The sequence below is a fragment of the Acinonyx jubatus genome, chromosome A1 (assembly GCF_027475565.1).
Source record: "Acinonyx jubatus isolate Ajub_Pintada_27869175 chromosome A1, VMU_Ajub_asm_v1.0, whole genome shotgun sequence".
NCBI lineage: Eukaryota > Metazoa > Chordata > Mammalia > Carnivora > Felidae > Acinonyx > Acinonyx jubatus.
This window is the reverse complement of record NC_069380.1, coordinates 131,413,600-131,428,804: the sequence shown is the minus strand read 5'-3', so window position 1 is coordinate 131,428,804 and position 15,205 is coordinate 131,413,600. Positions and strand designations below refer to the sequence as shown.

The 15,205-nt window shown below is 32.9% G+C and overlaps 1 protein-coding gene across 11 annotated transcripts in view; it reads right to left on the bottom strand.

Moving 5' to 3' along the window:
- The window catches only part of ERBIN (erbb2 interacting protein), a 127,732-nt gene that overhangs the window by 46,144 nt on the left and 66,383 nt on the right, over positions 1-15,205 (bottom strand). For all 11 annotated transcript variants that reach the window (XM_053223418.1, XM_027040879.2, XM_027040888.2 and 8 more), the window contains 9 exons: positions 15,078-15,167; positions 12,982-13,038; positions 8,806-8,869; positions 5,476-5,550; positions 4,504-4,648; positions 3,159-3,231; positions 2,692-2,821; positions 2,286-2,401; positions 333-402 (listed from right to left, as the gene is read on the bottom strand). In XM_053223418.1, the coding sequence (XP_053079393.1) occupies positions 333-402; positions 2,286-2,401; positions 2,692-2,821; positions 3,159-3,231; positions 4,504-4,648; positions 5,476-5,550; positions 8,806-8,869; positions 12,982-13,038; positions 15,078-15,167 (820 nt within the window). The remainder of the gene's footprint in view (positions 1-332; positions 403-2,285; positions 2,402-2,691; positions 2,822-3,158; positions 3,232-4,503; positions 4,649-5,475; positions 5,551-8,805; positions 8,870-12,981; positions 13,039-15,077; positions 15,168-15,205) is intronic.

Genomic DNA, 15,205 nt, shown 5'->3' with positions numbered 1-15,205 from the left:
TTAAGGTGTGTGAAACTTCATTATCAAATCTCTACACGTATACTCAAGAGGATCACTATAAAACTTTCAAAAAGTGAGAGTATTGAGTCTGATTTCTTAATTTATCTTTTTACAGATTCAGGAGAAATTAGACAGTCCAACAGGATTCACTGTTTTCAATCTACACAAATTGCACATAAATTATCTGTACCTAAATATTTTCATTTTTCCTTACATACATTTTAAAATGTGTACCAGAGTATAACTGCTCTTAAATGAGCCTACATAAATTATTATGCATAATCATATAACACAATTGGAATTGCAGTAACATACAAACTCAGAATGCCTACCTGATTATCTGAGAGCCACATAGCAGTCAACTGCTGAAGTTTTGTAAAGCTAAATGGCAAATTCTTTAATCTGTGAATACAAAAAATACAAACAAAAGTAAAATAAGAAATGTTAAAATATAAGAGCAAAATCTAATGGTCTTCTAAACAATTTTATATTATTGAATATGAAAGCAGAAAAATATTTAATTTAGTAGAGAAGCCAATATAGGTCTTTGACATAAGTTATAAGACAAAATATTATTTTATAAGAATTCATTTAAAAATATAATTCTTCAATTCAGCTAGGGGAAAAATGAATAATTTAATAATCTCAAAAAAATTATCTGCTAAGAAAAAAATGTTAACTATCCCTACTTTAATGTAAAGACAAGAACACATTAGGCAATGTCTCATAAAATTGCTCTGGATATTTTATTTATATTTAAAAGAACAAATTATTATAGGAAGCCTTATAGGTAGTTAATTAATAAAAAAAAAAAAAAAAAAAAAAAGCACTGTTCTGGGTTTCATTATGAGCCAAAATTTTCATATTCCAAAGACTATTTAAACACTGTAATGAGTAAAAAACAAAGTAATATGAAGAACTCATTAAAATGCCAAATTAAAATAGCACCCTATTTAAAACAGAATATCTATTTAAACCTTCTATCTTATTATGCCTATCTGCTCTGCTATGCCTATCTTCCAAGGCAATTTGCTGGAACCTATCTATAGCTCTAGCTTTGGGGTACAAAGTATAGGCAGAAATCAGGAATGATTTTTTTTAAAATTTTTTTTTAATGTTTATTTATTTTTGAGACAGAAAGAGACAGAGCATGAATGGGGGAGGGTCAGAGAGAGAGGGAGACACAGAATCTGAAGCAGGCTCCAGGCTCTGAGCTGGCAGCACAGAGCCTGACGCGGGGCTCGAACTCACGGACCGTGAGATCATGACCTGAGCCGAAGTCGGATGCTTAAACGACTGAGCCACCCAGGCGCCCCTGATTTTTTTTTTTTTTTAAAAAGCAGTGGCTATTCTTAAATAAAATGGAACAGTCTGAATATGCTAATTAGTCAGAAAACTGGGCTTATATTAAAGTTCTACTTTACAAGCTAAGTGAGTCATCTTAAATTCAAGTTTTAATTTTTTTCTCATGAAATGACAGTATGTATCGTACTATTTCACAGTGTTGTTTTGAATGCTTCATAAGATACTATGAAAGCAAAATGTAAAACCCCTCTACAACCATTCTTTTATCATTTTTAGGACCTTTACTTCAAGAAAAATTACAGACAATCTGTTCTTAACTTAAAAATTATTCCAATTTAGCAGCTCTAGTGATCTATTTACTCTGCACCTTGACTGTGTTTCCTGAGCTATGTGAATAGGTGCCTAATCACATCTCTGCTCAGAAAAGCACAGGAAGCAGATCAGATTAAAAGCTGTGCCATTCAGCAGCAGTATTAAGGTGAAGATCTGACTTTAGGGATAAAAAAGGTGACGATAAGAGGGGCGCCTAGGTGGCTCAGTCGGTTGAGTGTCCAACTTTGGCTCAGGTCATGGTTTCACAGTTTGTGGGTTCAAGCCCCAATCAGGCTCTGTGCTGACAGCTCAGAGCCTGGGGCTGTTTTGGATTCTGTGTCTCCCTCTCTCTGCCCCTACCCTGCTCACGCTCTCTCTCTCTCTCTCAAAAATAAACATTAAAAACAAAAATTTTTTAAAAGGTGACTATAAGGAAAGATGTAGAGCTAAACTTGCAAGTTATATGGCTGAAGTTGACACAAAATGGACTGCAACAAATAACCACAGGATAAAACCACAGGTAAAATTAGGTCATTCTTTCAAATGAAAATTCTATTTAAAAACCAAAAAGAAGTTGAAAAGAAAAATATGCATTTGATTTTCTATGATATAATGAAACTTTAATTTCATCCATTCAGTGCCTTCTATAAACCAACAGCATTACAAACCTATTGTCACTTAAATTGATGACTTTTAATTTTTGCATATCACCCATTTCCTCTGGAAGTGTCTCAAGTTTATTGGAATGGAGAAATAGCACAGTTATATTTTTCCAGCTTCCAATCTGAAAGAGAAACATAAAATTGGGGATCAAAATTCTGGCCTACTGCTTAACAGACATAGGTAAAATACAATTTTCCAACATTTTTCTCATTTATAAAAGGAATCATATTTTTATTTATTAATTTTCACATATAAAGAAAAGTTGCTATCTCTGTAAAACAGTATAGCTAATTATTATTCAGAAATTAAATAACTTACATAATTATTTCTGAAAGAAAACAGAAAAAACCCACTGGATAGCCATAATAAATAATATGAAAAAAAATTCAAGGCAAATTTAAAATATTGTACCTCTGGGGGTAACTGTTGTAAGTAATTATGATCTGCAGCAAAGGTTCTTATATTAGTAAGCTGTCCAACAGATGAAGGCAAAGCTTCAACTTCATTGAAGCTACAATCCAGTTCTTCTATTGATACTAACCTTTAGTTAAAATAAATGACATACATTATTTTTTAAAAGTTTCCTATATATAATCCAAAACTTTAGAATATATAAAACATTTGAACTTGACTTTAACAAATCTAGCAAAACTCTATCTCCACTAAACTTATTAAAATAGGTCTATCTTTGCTTTAAATCTATCCAACCTGTAACCAATTACTTATTTAAATGCTTATGGAATCTCCCTTAGATGCTACTTTTGCATTTATCTGAAAATATATATGGCTGAATGAAACATATACATGATATACATATAAACATAAATATATAAAGCTGAATGAAAGCCAAGTCTTCTAGTGATTCAGAAAAATCTTACCCTCCTATAGAGTCTGGCAGATACATTAACTGATTTTCATCTATTTTTAGAGTTGTTACATTCTTCAATGAACCTATTTGAGGGAAGAAATAATATTCAATTTTCCAGCTGGAACTAGAAGCAAGTCAATCAACAGTTAATGTGAGTATGTATTACATTTGACAGGAATCATGTAGAATTTTCTTAGTCAACTTATCTAAAAAAGAAATCAACCTAATCTCATCTCCTCACTCCTCATCTCATAACTCTGTACTCCCTTACCCTATATTTTCAATTTTCACCTATATATCACCTTTTAACATTAGTGTGTATTTATTTTACTCCCGCTAAAATGTAAGCTTCATAAGTGTGGGGACTTCTGTCTGTTTGTTCACAGTTGTAGCCCTGCTCCTTAAAACAATGGCATGGCACAAGTGAGTACAAACAAAAAGGAAATAGTAAGTGTACATAATTCTATGTACTCTAAATACTAAAACAATATGTACTCTAAATACTAAAACAATAAAAATCGAGTGTGGAATTAAAAGTGGCGAATAAATCATAGCAGAATTTGCAAAATGTAACATGAGCCAAAACAACTACATAACCTGATAAATATGTATAAATATTTTTTGGTTCCTATGTTTAAACATCATGAAGATGGCAAGGTTTACGTTTTTGGTTCTTTAAACTAATTCTATTTCCTTGAAGCATCATCAGACTACAAGCAACTACACATAGGTAGGCTCTCATAGGATTTGCTAAACTGGTTTGTTTTTTCATCTGTGAGCCTAAAATGAAGGAACACTAAAAAAAAGTTACTAGATGACGGCTATGATTAGAAGTTAAACAAAGTTTCGATAACTTAACCGCTTTTTAAAGAATTTAAATTTTATTAGAGTGATAAAAATGACATTTCTGTAAAGAAAAATGCAGTAAATGTCAACTAAGAAGTAAAATGTGTAAGTGATCACATGAAGAAAAAATTCATATAAGATTCGTGACTGGCAGTATAAGAAAATTAGCTCACAACGAGGGTCCCTGGGTGGCTCACAGTTGGTTGAGCGTGTGACTCTTGATTTTGGCTCAGGTCATGATCTCACATTTTGTGAGTTTTGAGCCCCACATCCGGCTCTGCGCTGATAGTATGGAGCCTTTTTGGGATTCTCTTCCTGCCCCTCCCACATGAGCTCTATCTCTTTCAAAAAACTAAATAAATAAATAAACCTAAAAAAAAAATAAAAACTAGCTCATCACAAATGATATTTGATATATGAAAACTGTGAGTCAAGCAATGACAAAAAGGGAATTTCTGAAAGTTCACATTAGTAAAAACTAATTATATGAATTAGAAAGCAATACAAACCAATAGTCTCAGGCAGTTGTTGAAGTGAATTGCTTGATAACAGGAGGTCCTGAAGGTTTTCACATGCTGAAATTCCTTCTTCAATCATTTCAATATTATTCTTAGAAACATCCAAATATGTGAGCTGTTTCAAACTACCAATAAACTAGAAGTAAAAAATGGGAAATCTAATGACTCTATTAAGCTTATTTATGCCAAGTTTAGGTAATAAACTCAATACCAAATTATAATTCATTACTACACATTTATATGAGAGAAAAGATTCAATTTTTTAGCAAATGCCATGAGTAGGGGTGCCTGGGTGGCTCAGTCAGTTAAACATCTGACTCTTGATTTCAGCTCAGGTCATGATCTCTACGGTCTGTGAGATTGAGACCCATGGCTGGCTCTGTGCTGACAGCGCAGAGCCTCCTTGGGATTTTCTCTCTCCCTTTCTCTCTGTTCCTCCTCTGCTCACACGCTCTCTCTGTCTCTCAAAATAAATGAACAAATTTTTAAAAAATGCCGTAAGTAATGTATTCAGTAATAAAGCTAAGAGCTCCTGCTAAGAGCCTAGCAGAGTGACAATGGGCTTATACTTTTCTTTGGGAACTCAGCTGTCACCACTGACTAGGGCGATAGGACATACAGGCAATCTCATGTTCTTCAGGTATGGGAATAAGCAAAACGTCAGCTGATAAGACACAAACTATGTGGAAAACACCCTACTTAAAAATTCTCTGGACAAAACGAATTAGGATATAAACTCAATTGCAACCACAGAGAAGGATACAGTCCAGGATATTAAAAAGCGATTATATTATAAAAGTTTACTGTGGGAAGTTTCTGATTTTAATCAAGGATGTATTAATAGTAAAAAAAAAAAAAAAAGTAATTTAGTTCCATTTAATAGTAATCTGAAAATGTACAATTCATAAAACTGCAAAGGACAGATAGCAATAAGAGAATCCATTTAAAGTTTGATATACATACCCCTGGGATAAAAGTCAGTCTATTACCATCCATCCAAAATTCTTTCAATCCACTTAGTTGCTCAAGTACTTCAGGCTGTTTGGATAAGAAGGGGGCGAAGAGGTTCAATACTTTACTTGAAAGTTTTTATTTGGCAAAAGAAGCTCTAGGGAACTTCTAATGATGACTTCTACTTTAAAACATTAAATAAATAACTGGGGGGTGGGAAGCAAAGCCAAGATTCGAGACTTTCCACTACATAACAGTTATTACAGTGATATTACTAAAAAAGAACTCAAAGATAGGCATTCCAGAAGAGTAGAATGCATAAAACTCATTTAAGCTTTTGATTACACAACAGGCTTTTTATAAAATTAATAAAGAAATAAAAATAAGACCCATTGCTTTTAAGAGTATGATAAAAAGATACTCTTAATTATTATCTGTAAAAAGATTTAGCCTTTTATGAAAACCACAAAGATACTCCCTGATGACTAAGAGAGAGGAAAATAAAGAAAAAAAAAATCTTAAATGTCCAATAAAAAAGGAAAGGTAAGTAAACCAAGGCATAATCACATGGCACACATATTCTGTTATTTTGAACTTCCAGCAATTACAAAGTGAAATATTGTTTGTAGTATGTGGTTAACAACCAAAAAATTAATGAGAGGGTTGCAGTGGGCCTTCTTGGTATTGAGACAAAACTTGATCTTGGGCATTTTGCCCTTGCAGGCTCTGTTGAATGCATTCTTCAAAGGTATTTCTGTCACCACACAAACCTGTGTTGAGTCTTTAACACTGTGATGGCAGAGAGTACCATCATATCTAATCAACATAATAACACAATTAATATGTAAAAGTCATGTTGTTCAGATTCACTGCTAACATAAAAATACAGGTAAGAATTCTAAGTGTAACTTGGATAAAAAGAAATATTCTTCTGTGCTTTATCTGTTACCATTCTAAGGGTAAGTTTTAAAAAAATGTATAATGCTGGAGATCAAAATGTACAAAAATTAATGAATTGGAAAGTTGTTGATTCACAGAATTAACAATAATGAAGATTTTTCGAATAGTTAATGTGGAAATAGATTAATACATATAAAAATGTTAAGTTTAATAAGTTAGGAAGCATAGTATATGTATTTTTCTCAAAAGGAGTAAAAACTTCTACCAACACACAATAAAACCCATCATAAGCCATCTTCAATTAAAATAAAGAATATGAAAGAATATTTCAGAAAATAAATGAAGTATCCAAAACAACCATGCTCTCCCACTGACATTGAAAGTTAACTAATAGGTGAACAAATGTATAATACAATAACCTATAGGGTAATCATGAAGCTGACAATATTGAGAAATTCTTGTTTTTAAGATTATCATTTGACAAGACACATGAAAAGACGCTCAATGCCACTCATCATCAGGGAAATATAAATCAAAACCCACAAAAAAATATCACCTCACACCTGTCAGAATGGCTAAAATCAACAAGACAAGAAACAAGTTTTGGTGAGGATGTGGAAAAAAAGGAACCCTCTTATACTGCTGGTGGGAATGCAAAGTGGTAGAGCCATCGTGGAAAACCTTAAAGTATGCAGATACCTTAACAAATTAAAACTATGATTCAGCAATTTCACCACTGGGTATTTACTCAAAGAATACAAGAACACTAATTCGAAAAGATACATGTACCCCTATGTTTATGACAGCATTATTTACAATAGCCAAAATATGGAACAACCCAAGTGTCCATCGATAGACGAACGGATAAAGAAAATGTGTATACAGATACAATGGAACATGATTCAGACGTAAAAAAGAATGAGATCTTGCTATCTGCAACAACATGAATAGCTCTAGAGCATAATGCTAAGCAAAATAAGTCTGTCAGACAAAGACAAATACCACATGACTTCACTTACATGTGGAATTTAAGAAACAAATCAAATGAGCAAAGAAAAAAAGAGACAAATCCAGAATCAGAATCTCAACTATAGAGAACTGATGGAAGTGGATGTGCAGATGGGTGAAACAGGTGAAAGGGATTATGAGTGCTCTTAATGAGCACTGAGCAATGTACAGAGTTGCTGAATCACACTATATGATACATCTAAAACTAATGTTAACGTTCCATGTTAATTATACTAGAATTAAAAAAAGACTCATTTGAAATCAACCATAATTTTAAGAAAGAAACAAACATAATGTAAAAATTTTAATGATATTTAGATCCACGAATTCCTTTCCAAAAAAATATCTAGCTTATTTTCTGAGTTCTTTTGGAGAAGTCACTAACGACAAAAATCTACTTACATACCCCTTTCCTTTCTGATTCTGTATCATAGCACATTTTGCATACAAAGCAAAAACAATTCAGAAGTCTAATTGCAAACTCAAAAATTGTTTCACTCAATGTTTTTCCTTTAGCTATTCAGTAAAATTATAGAAAAATATTTTATCATTGAATAAATTTCTGACCAATACCCTTAAGGAGTTAATTTTGACTTAGAAATACTTTTTTTTTAAAGATTTTTTAATGTTTATTAATTTTTGAGAGACAGAGGGCAAGAAGAGGGAGGGGCAGAAATATTTTTTCTGATATATTCTAGGCTGATATAACTTTGTTTTTTCCTTATAATCTCTCACATTGTCTACTTAGTGTGCCTAAAAACTTTTAGTTATCTTTTCCATGGGTTTCCCTTTTTTTTTTTCACGTTTTATTCTCACTACTATCAGCTACTTCTATCTGTTTGGTTACTCTTCCCTGTTAAGAATTTTCATATCTTTTCTCTTAAAAATATGTGTATATCTTTACCCTATTTTATACTTAAAAACGCAAAGAAATAGGGGCATCTCAGTGGCTCAGTCAGTTAAGCGTCTGACTTCGGCTCAAGTCATGATCTCACTGTTCAGGGGTTCAATCCCCACATCGGGCTCTGTGCTGACAGCTCACAAAGCTGTCTGGAACTTGCTTCAGAGTCTGTGTCTCCCTCTCTCTCTGCCCCTCCCCACGCGTACTCTGTCTGTTTCTCTCTCTCTCTCTCTCTCTCAAGAATAAACATTTAAAAATTTTCAAAAAAAGGGGCACCTGGGTGGCTGGCTCAGTTGGTTAAATGTCTGACTCTTGATTTTGGCTCAGGTCATAATCTCATGTTTCATGGGATTGAGCCCCATGTCAGGCTCTGCATTGACAGCATGGAGCCTGCATGAGATTCTCTCTCTTCCTCTCTCTCTCTCTTTCTCAAAAATAAACAAATAAACCAAAAAAATACAAAGAAATAAATACATTAATTTTCACATGTTCTCAAATATAAGACTTATGGATAGAGACTGGTGTGAACTTACCACTTCTGTGAATTCATTACTTCCCAAATCCAATCTTTCCAGTTGGGTCAGTCTATTCATGGTTCTATGTACAAGGGATTAATGAAGAATTAAGTATACAAAAATATCAATTACCTGGAAGCTTTCAAAATTAATGTGTTAAATGTTCTTATGTAATACCTTATGTATAGGCTTTCACATATTGAGAAAATAAAAACAATTTCTCAGAAAAGTCATCTATAATTAATTTCTAAACAAAGCAAGTTTTAAATTATTCTCTAATTTTGGCTTCTCACCAGGTTTTCATTTCTATTCTTAAGTAACTGCAGTAAGTTTAAACCCTGTAGACCAGAATGTGAGTAGCTGGCTTTCATTTTTTTCACGGAAAAAATTTTCATATAAGTCAACTAATAAATTAGACTGGCAGCTACATAGTTATTATTATCTTCTTTCAAGCCTTGTCATATATTTATAAACCTTCAATAGAGCTGATTCTGAAAATTAATACTCAAAATTCTAAGAACAGTAAATATTACATTTCTCCCCATATTTTCAAATTAAATTCAATACAACTCAAAGTTTTATAAGAATCACAAATATGAGTAGCTGAAATTTATTTTAAATTAAAGCCAGAATACACTATTTTTAACTTCCAACTTAATATCAATATTTTTCTGAAATTATAGAGACTTGAGAAATGTACAAAAACTAATTCATAATAAACTAAGTTGTAGTTTTCTGTCTCCATCAAAATGGCATTTTAAAAACATTAACTAGTTAATTCAAGCACATATTTATACTCTTAAGTTAGTATTTTTAGAGAAACCTAGCATTTGACAGATTGAGGTACTACTAGCTACCCAGATAAAGAACTCTGTGTTATGATTTTTTTTGGATATGACAAAATGAAAGCAAAATACAGTTATTATCATATTATCAATATGTATTAATATGCTAGTAAGTTAAAAATTAACATCATTAAAAAGCAACAGCGTCCTTAAATCACAACACAAGAACAACAGACTATTTTTATCTTTGCTGGGAATTTAACAAATTAGAAAAAGCAAAATAAAATTTACTTAAAACATTTCTCTGGTTTTTTGGTGAAAAAACTAACAAACTTAAGAACACACATAAATGTAATGACACTATGTTACTGACCTGACATTAGAGGACGCAAATTTTCCCCAGCCCTTGCATTTTAAATGTGCCATTCTATCAACATTCCTTTAATTTAAATTATTTCACACCAGATTTTCTCAAAGCTGCTTTATTTAACATAGATTTATTAAGGGCCTAGTCTCGGGTACTATAAATACTATAATTCTACTTCCCTTACTCAGATCTTTGTCCAGAAAATCTCTAAGTCAGTTCTAGTTTGCTTTGTAACAAAGCAAAAGGTGTATCCAGGATCCTTCTGAAGAAAGATTAGATGCTATGATATTAAACTCTTAGGTCCATAGTATCATACTAGGTAAACATTTGAGAAAAGTAGAGAGGTCTTTGAGGAAGGAGGTGAAGACTGAAACAATCTTATTTTTCTTAATTCAGTATTCTTAAAATGACAAAAGAACACAGCAAATCCACACACAGCAGTTAAACACTACATCAACAGGGAAGTAATACAAGAGTACAAAAAAGAAAAGTAGCGCACTGGAAAAACTCAATTACGAATGATAGCTTTAGAAATTGAGGTTTTAAAAGTGATTTACAAAAACGGGAACAACACATGCACATAATTAAGAAGGAAATATAGGGGTGCCGGGGTGGCTTAGTCGGTTAAGCGTCTGATCCGACTCTTTCTGATTTCAGCTCAGGTCTCGATCTCACCGTATGTGAGATCAAGCCCCATGTCTGGGTCTGCACTTGGAGGTGGAGCCTGTTTAAGATTCTCTTTCTTTCTCAAAACAAATAAAAACAAAACAAGGAAATAGAGTGTAAAATCCTAGAAGCATCTCCATCTCAACTTGCATTATTGGCAACTTTGATCCTACTTAGACACCTCAAAAGTCTATCTAAGACAAAATTTTATGTTTTCACTTTCAAGTCTTTTCATTTAAGATCCAGCTTCTTTCTTCAAGGATAAACTAAAAACAATATCCCTCAAATTTCTTCCTGTGTACTTCTAAAAATTCCTTTGTATTTGACTCCCTTTTACCATTTCTTCTCATGTCACAGAGGAAAAATGCCCATCTTTTGTGTGCTTGGTCCCATGCCCTCCAGTATGAAGATGATATTAAATTTCACTTAGCTACATATCTAAAACAGCTTTTCCATGCACTAATCTTTGATTATAAGAAGGTTCATTCACATAAACATGAATGCATACTACTTTTGTAACATGCAAAAACTACAGTCTGTTTATAGTTTGTGAGGTCTCAAAAGTGTTAATCATGAGTCTTAAGAAGAAAGTAGGTAAGAATTATATTTTAAAATACATTAGACAGAGCCCAATTTCAAGTTAAATAGGGCGATAAAATAATGAGTTAAAAGTATATCAGATAAACCATATTAATTGTAAGCTTAGCTAGTTGAGTAAACAATTTACATCTTTGTTTTCAAGTTTTATTTATTTTTGAGACAGAAAAAGGACGGAGGAGGGGCAGAGAGAGAGAACGACAGAGGATCCCAAGTGGGCCCCCCCTGCTGACAGCTGAGAGCCCAAAGCAGGCTCACAAGCCGTGAGATGATGATCTTAGCCGAGATGATGATCTTAGCCGAAGTCAGACGCTTAACCGACTGAGCCACTCAGGAGCCCCTACATCTTTTTTTTTTTTTTTTAAGTAGGCTTCACGCCCAGCAGAGAGCCCAACGTGGGGCTTGAACTCACATCCTGAGATCAAAAGTCAGATGCTTAATTGACTAAGCCACGCAGGTGCCCCAATTTACATCATATTTGAATCTTTTAGCAGTTAGGTTTTGAACTAATGAGTCATCAATGCCAGTATCCCATCTGTAAAATACTTAAACCTTTTTGAATTTAATATGGTTAATTTCCATTTTAATTTATACTCACAACCATCACTACAAGCTCCAATCATTCGTGCGCTGAACAATGACTCAGTTAATACATAATGTCTTCTGGGAACCAAAACGAGATATGCTCTTTGTCCTCAAAGACGTACATTCGTGGGGGGAAGGTTACAAGTACATGTGCACATGCATATTAGTTGGTCAGGTAAAATGGGAGTAAAATGTATATATAAAAAAAGAATTATGTGGTAAATTTCATAACAGATATAAATAAGATGCCAAAGAAGAGGTAACAATTAACTCTTGACAATTCAATCACAATAGAAGTCGGCAACATTTTCTATAAAGGATCAGAAAGTAAGTAATTTATGCTTTGTATACAGTCTCTGTCACAGCTACCTGACTCTAACATTAGAGAGCAAAAGAAGCCATAAGCAGTTCATAAATGAATGTGTTTCCAGTGAAACTTTACTGACAAAAATAAACAGTGGGCCAGATTTAACAAGACTGTATTTTGCCAATGCTTACACTGTAAGAATGTAGCAATGAATTCAGTGAGTTTTAAGGCACTCCTAAATGGACATAGACTACAGGGCACTTTGAGTCTGTAGATCTGTTTTAGTTTTATCTTATTTGCTCTTGGATGGCCATCTCTTCTGATGTTAGCTTACCAGTAGGGGGCCCTCCATCCCACTTCTAATTTACAATAGACTACAAAACCAGACAAATTCTTAGAAATTATAGTTACTCGACTTCACATGAAGACCCTATCGATCTCACTAACGAGTCCTATATATGAAAGCTCTAGTATATGAACTGGGACCTATATTGGGGACTCAGGTGGGCCTTATATACATATTATTTTCATATTTTAACACAAGACAGAGTTCCAGAAAGCTATGAAATCACTACAAAATACCAACAGCTGCAAAAGTTTTATATTCAACACTACTAATTAAAATATGACCACAAATGTCAGCCTTTTAAAATAATTTTCACTCATATTTTAGGTATTACAAAGTTAACATTTCTCTAAGGATGTAAGAATTCAAAATTTTTGGGTGCCTGGCTGGCTCAGTTAGTAGGGCATGTGACTTCTGCTCTAGGGGGTTGTAAATTCAAGCCTCTCATCGGGTGTAGAGATTACTTAAAAATCTTCAAAAATAAAATCTTTAAGAATTACTTAAAAATTCTTATTTTAGAAAGGATAACACCTTTACTTACTTTGGCAACATTTTCAACTGGTTTTCTCTAAGTTCTAATATCTGGAGTTTAGTTAATCTGCAAAACAAAACAACAAATCAATAATCTATGACAAAGACAATGAATTTAATTATGATGTAATGTCACGCCCTACAGTTTCAAAGCAACCAATATTTATTGTGTAATTATAAAGTAAGAAAAGACGATTTCTGCCCCTCAGAATTAGTGGGGGAGGCGGAGAGTTAAACACTTCTACATACTTAAAGCACATAATGTACTTAAATATAAATCCTACAGCATTTTCTGTGAAAATGCCTTCCCAAATTATTAGCTGGTAGTAGATGAGAGAACAATAATTCATCTCCAGAGTCTGGCTCTGAGAGAAAAAAGAATAAAAGAATGTAAGGTGATATAAAAAAGGAGAAATCCTCTGGCTGTTCAGTGATGCACATTCCAATAAAATTAGAGGGAAAATGAGCAGATTAGGCAGTCCAGACGTGCTAGCTAATACCACAATGTTAATCATATTACAAAACATAAATGTATCAAATCAACATATTTGTTTATATTTACCTTAACACATTGTATACCTTTGTATACACTGCATGCCTTTGTATACCTTAACACATTTGTTTACCTGAAACTTATACTATGTGTCAAAAATATTTTTTTAAAAAGTGGTCCAAAAGCCAGACACAGAAAAGGAATCTATCAAGCACACTAATTTTTATATATTTACATATATAATGTATACGCATATTACATATATACATACATATAGGTGTTTGTATATAAATATATGCAGCATGATAAAATAGCTCCTACAAAACAGTCACTGGACCACAATGCCCAGAATTCATTTTTTCTTAATTGAAATACAGTTGACATATGACATTATTAGTTTCAGGTATACAACATAATGATGTGATATTTGTATATAGTGTGAAATGATCACCAAAGTAAGTATAGTTAACATCGATCACCATAGTTACAAAATTTTTTTTCTTATGATGAGAACTTCTGAGATCTATTCTCTTAGTAACTTCCAAATATGCAATTCAGTATTGTTAACTATAGCCACCATGCTGTACATATATACTCGTAATTTATTTATTTTATAACTGGTACTTTTTGACCACCTTTACCAATTTTGCCCACTCTCACCCAATGGCAACCACCAATCTGTTCTCTCTGCATCTAAGAAGCTCAACTTTTGTTTTGTTTTTTTTTAAGATTCCACACATAAGTGAGATCATACAGTACTGTCTTTATTTATAGACTAAAAGATAAAATTAACGTGCCACTGAACAGCACTTTCTCTAGTAATTAGTTTAAAAACAGTAATAATTCTGGGGCTCTTGGGTGGCTCGGCTGGTGAAGCATCCGACTCTGGATTTTGACTCAGGTCATGATCTCATGGTTCGTGAAATTGAGTCCTGCATCAGGCTCTGAGCTGACACCATGACAGCCTGCTTGGGATTCCCTCCCCCTCTCTCTCTGCCCTCCCATGCTCACATGTTCTCTCTTTCACTCTCTTTCAATAAATAAATAGACATTAAAAAAAATAAAAATAAAAACAGTAATAATTTGATACCTATTATTCATTCATTCACTGATTTGTCTTTTCATTAAGAAAAATTACTCAGACACTATAATGACAAGAAGAACTGCCTGTTCAGATATTGGTAGAGGTGTGTAATGGGGTAGACCCCGGAAACACACTTTCTTTTCTCCAGAACTCTGAGTCCAATGGAGAAAACATATAAATCAATAATCAGATCATTTTCAGATGTGATAAATGCTAAGAATAAAGCATTCTGTATCTCAAATATACAGAAATTACCCACATTTAAACCATTTTTGCATATTTTAAATAAATACCAATTCAAGTCTTCATTGCCTTTTCTTCTCAATATTCACTGCTTATAATTTACTTGGGAAAATAAATTCAAAGACAAAATAACAAGTTCTGAAAAAACTATAAAAACCACAATGCTTGAAAATAATTACAAAAGAAGAGCCTATGAAAGTGTAATTAATAGTATAACTGAAGCAACTTGTTTTGTAAACTTTGTAAGAGTTAACAAGAAAAGGTTTCAGAAGAAACTGTAATTTACCTGCCGAAATTAGCTGGCAAGAACTCAAGGAAAGCATCATTTAGATATAGCTGGGTTAGGTTTAACAGCTGAGAAAATCCATCAGGAAGCCTATATAAAATATATCAGAATTTAAGTTAAATTAATAC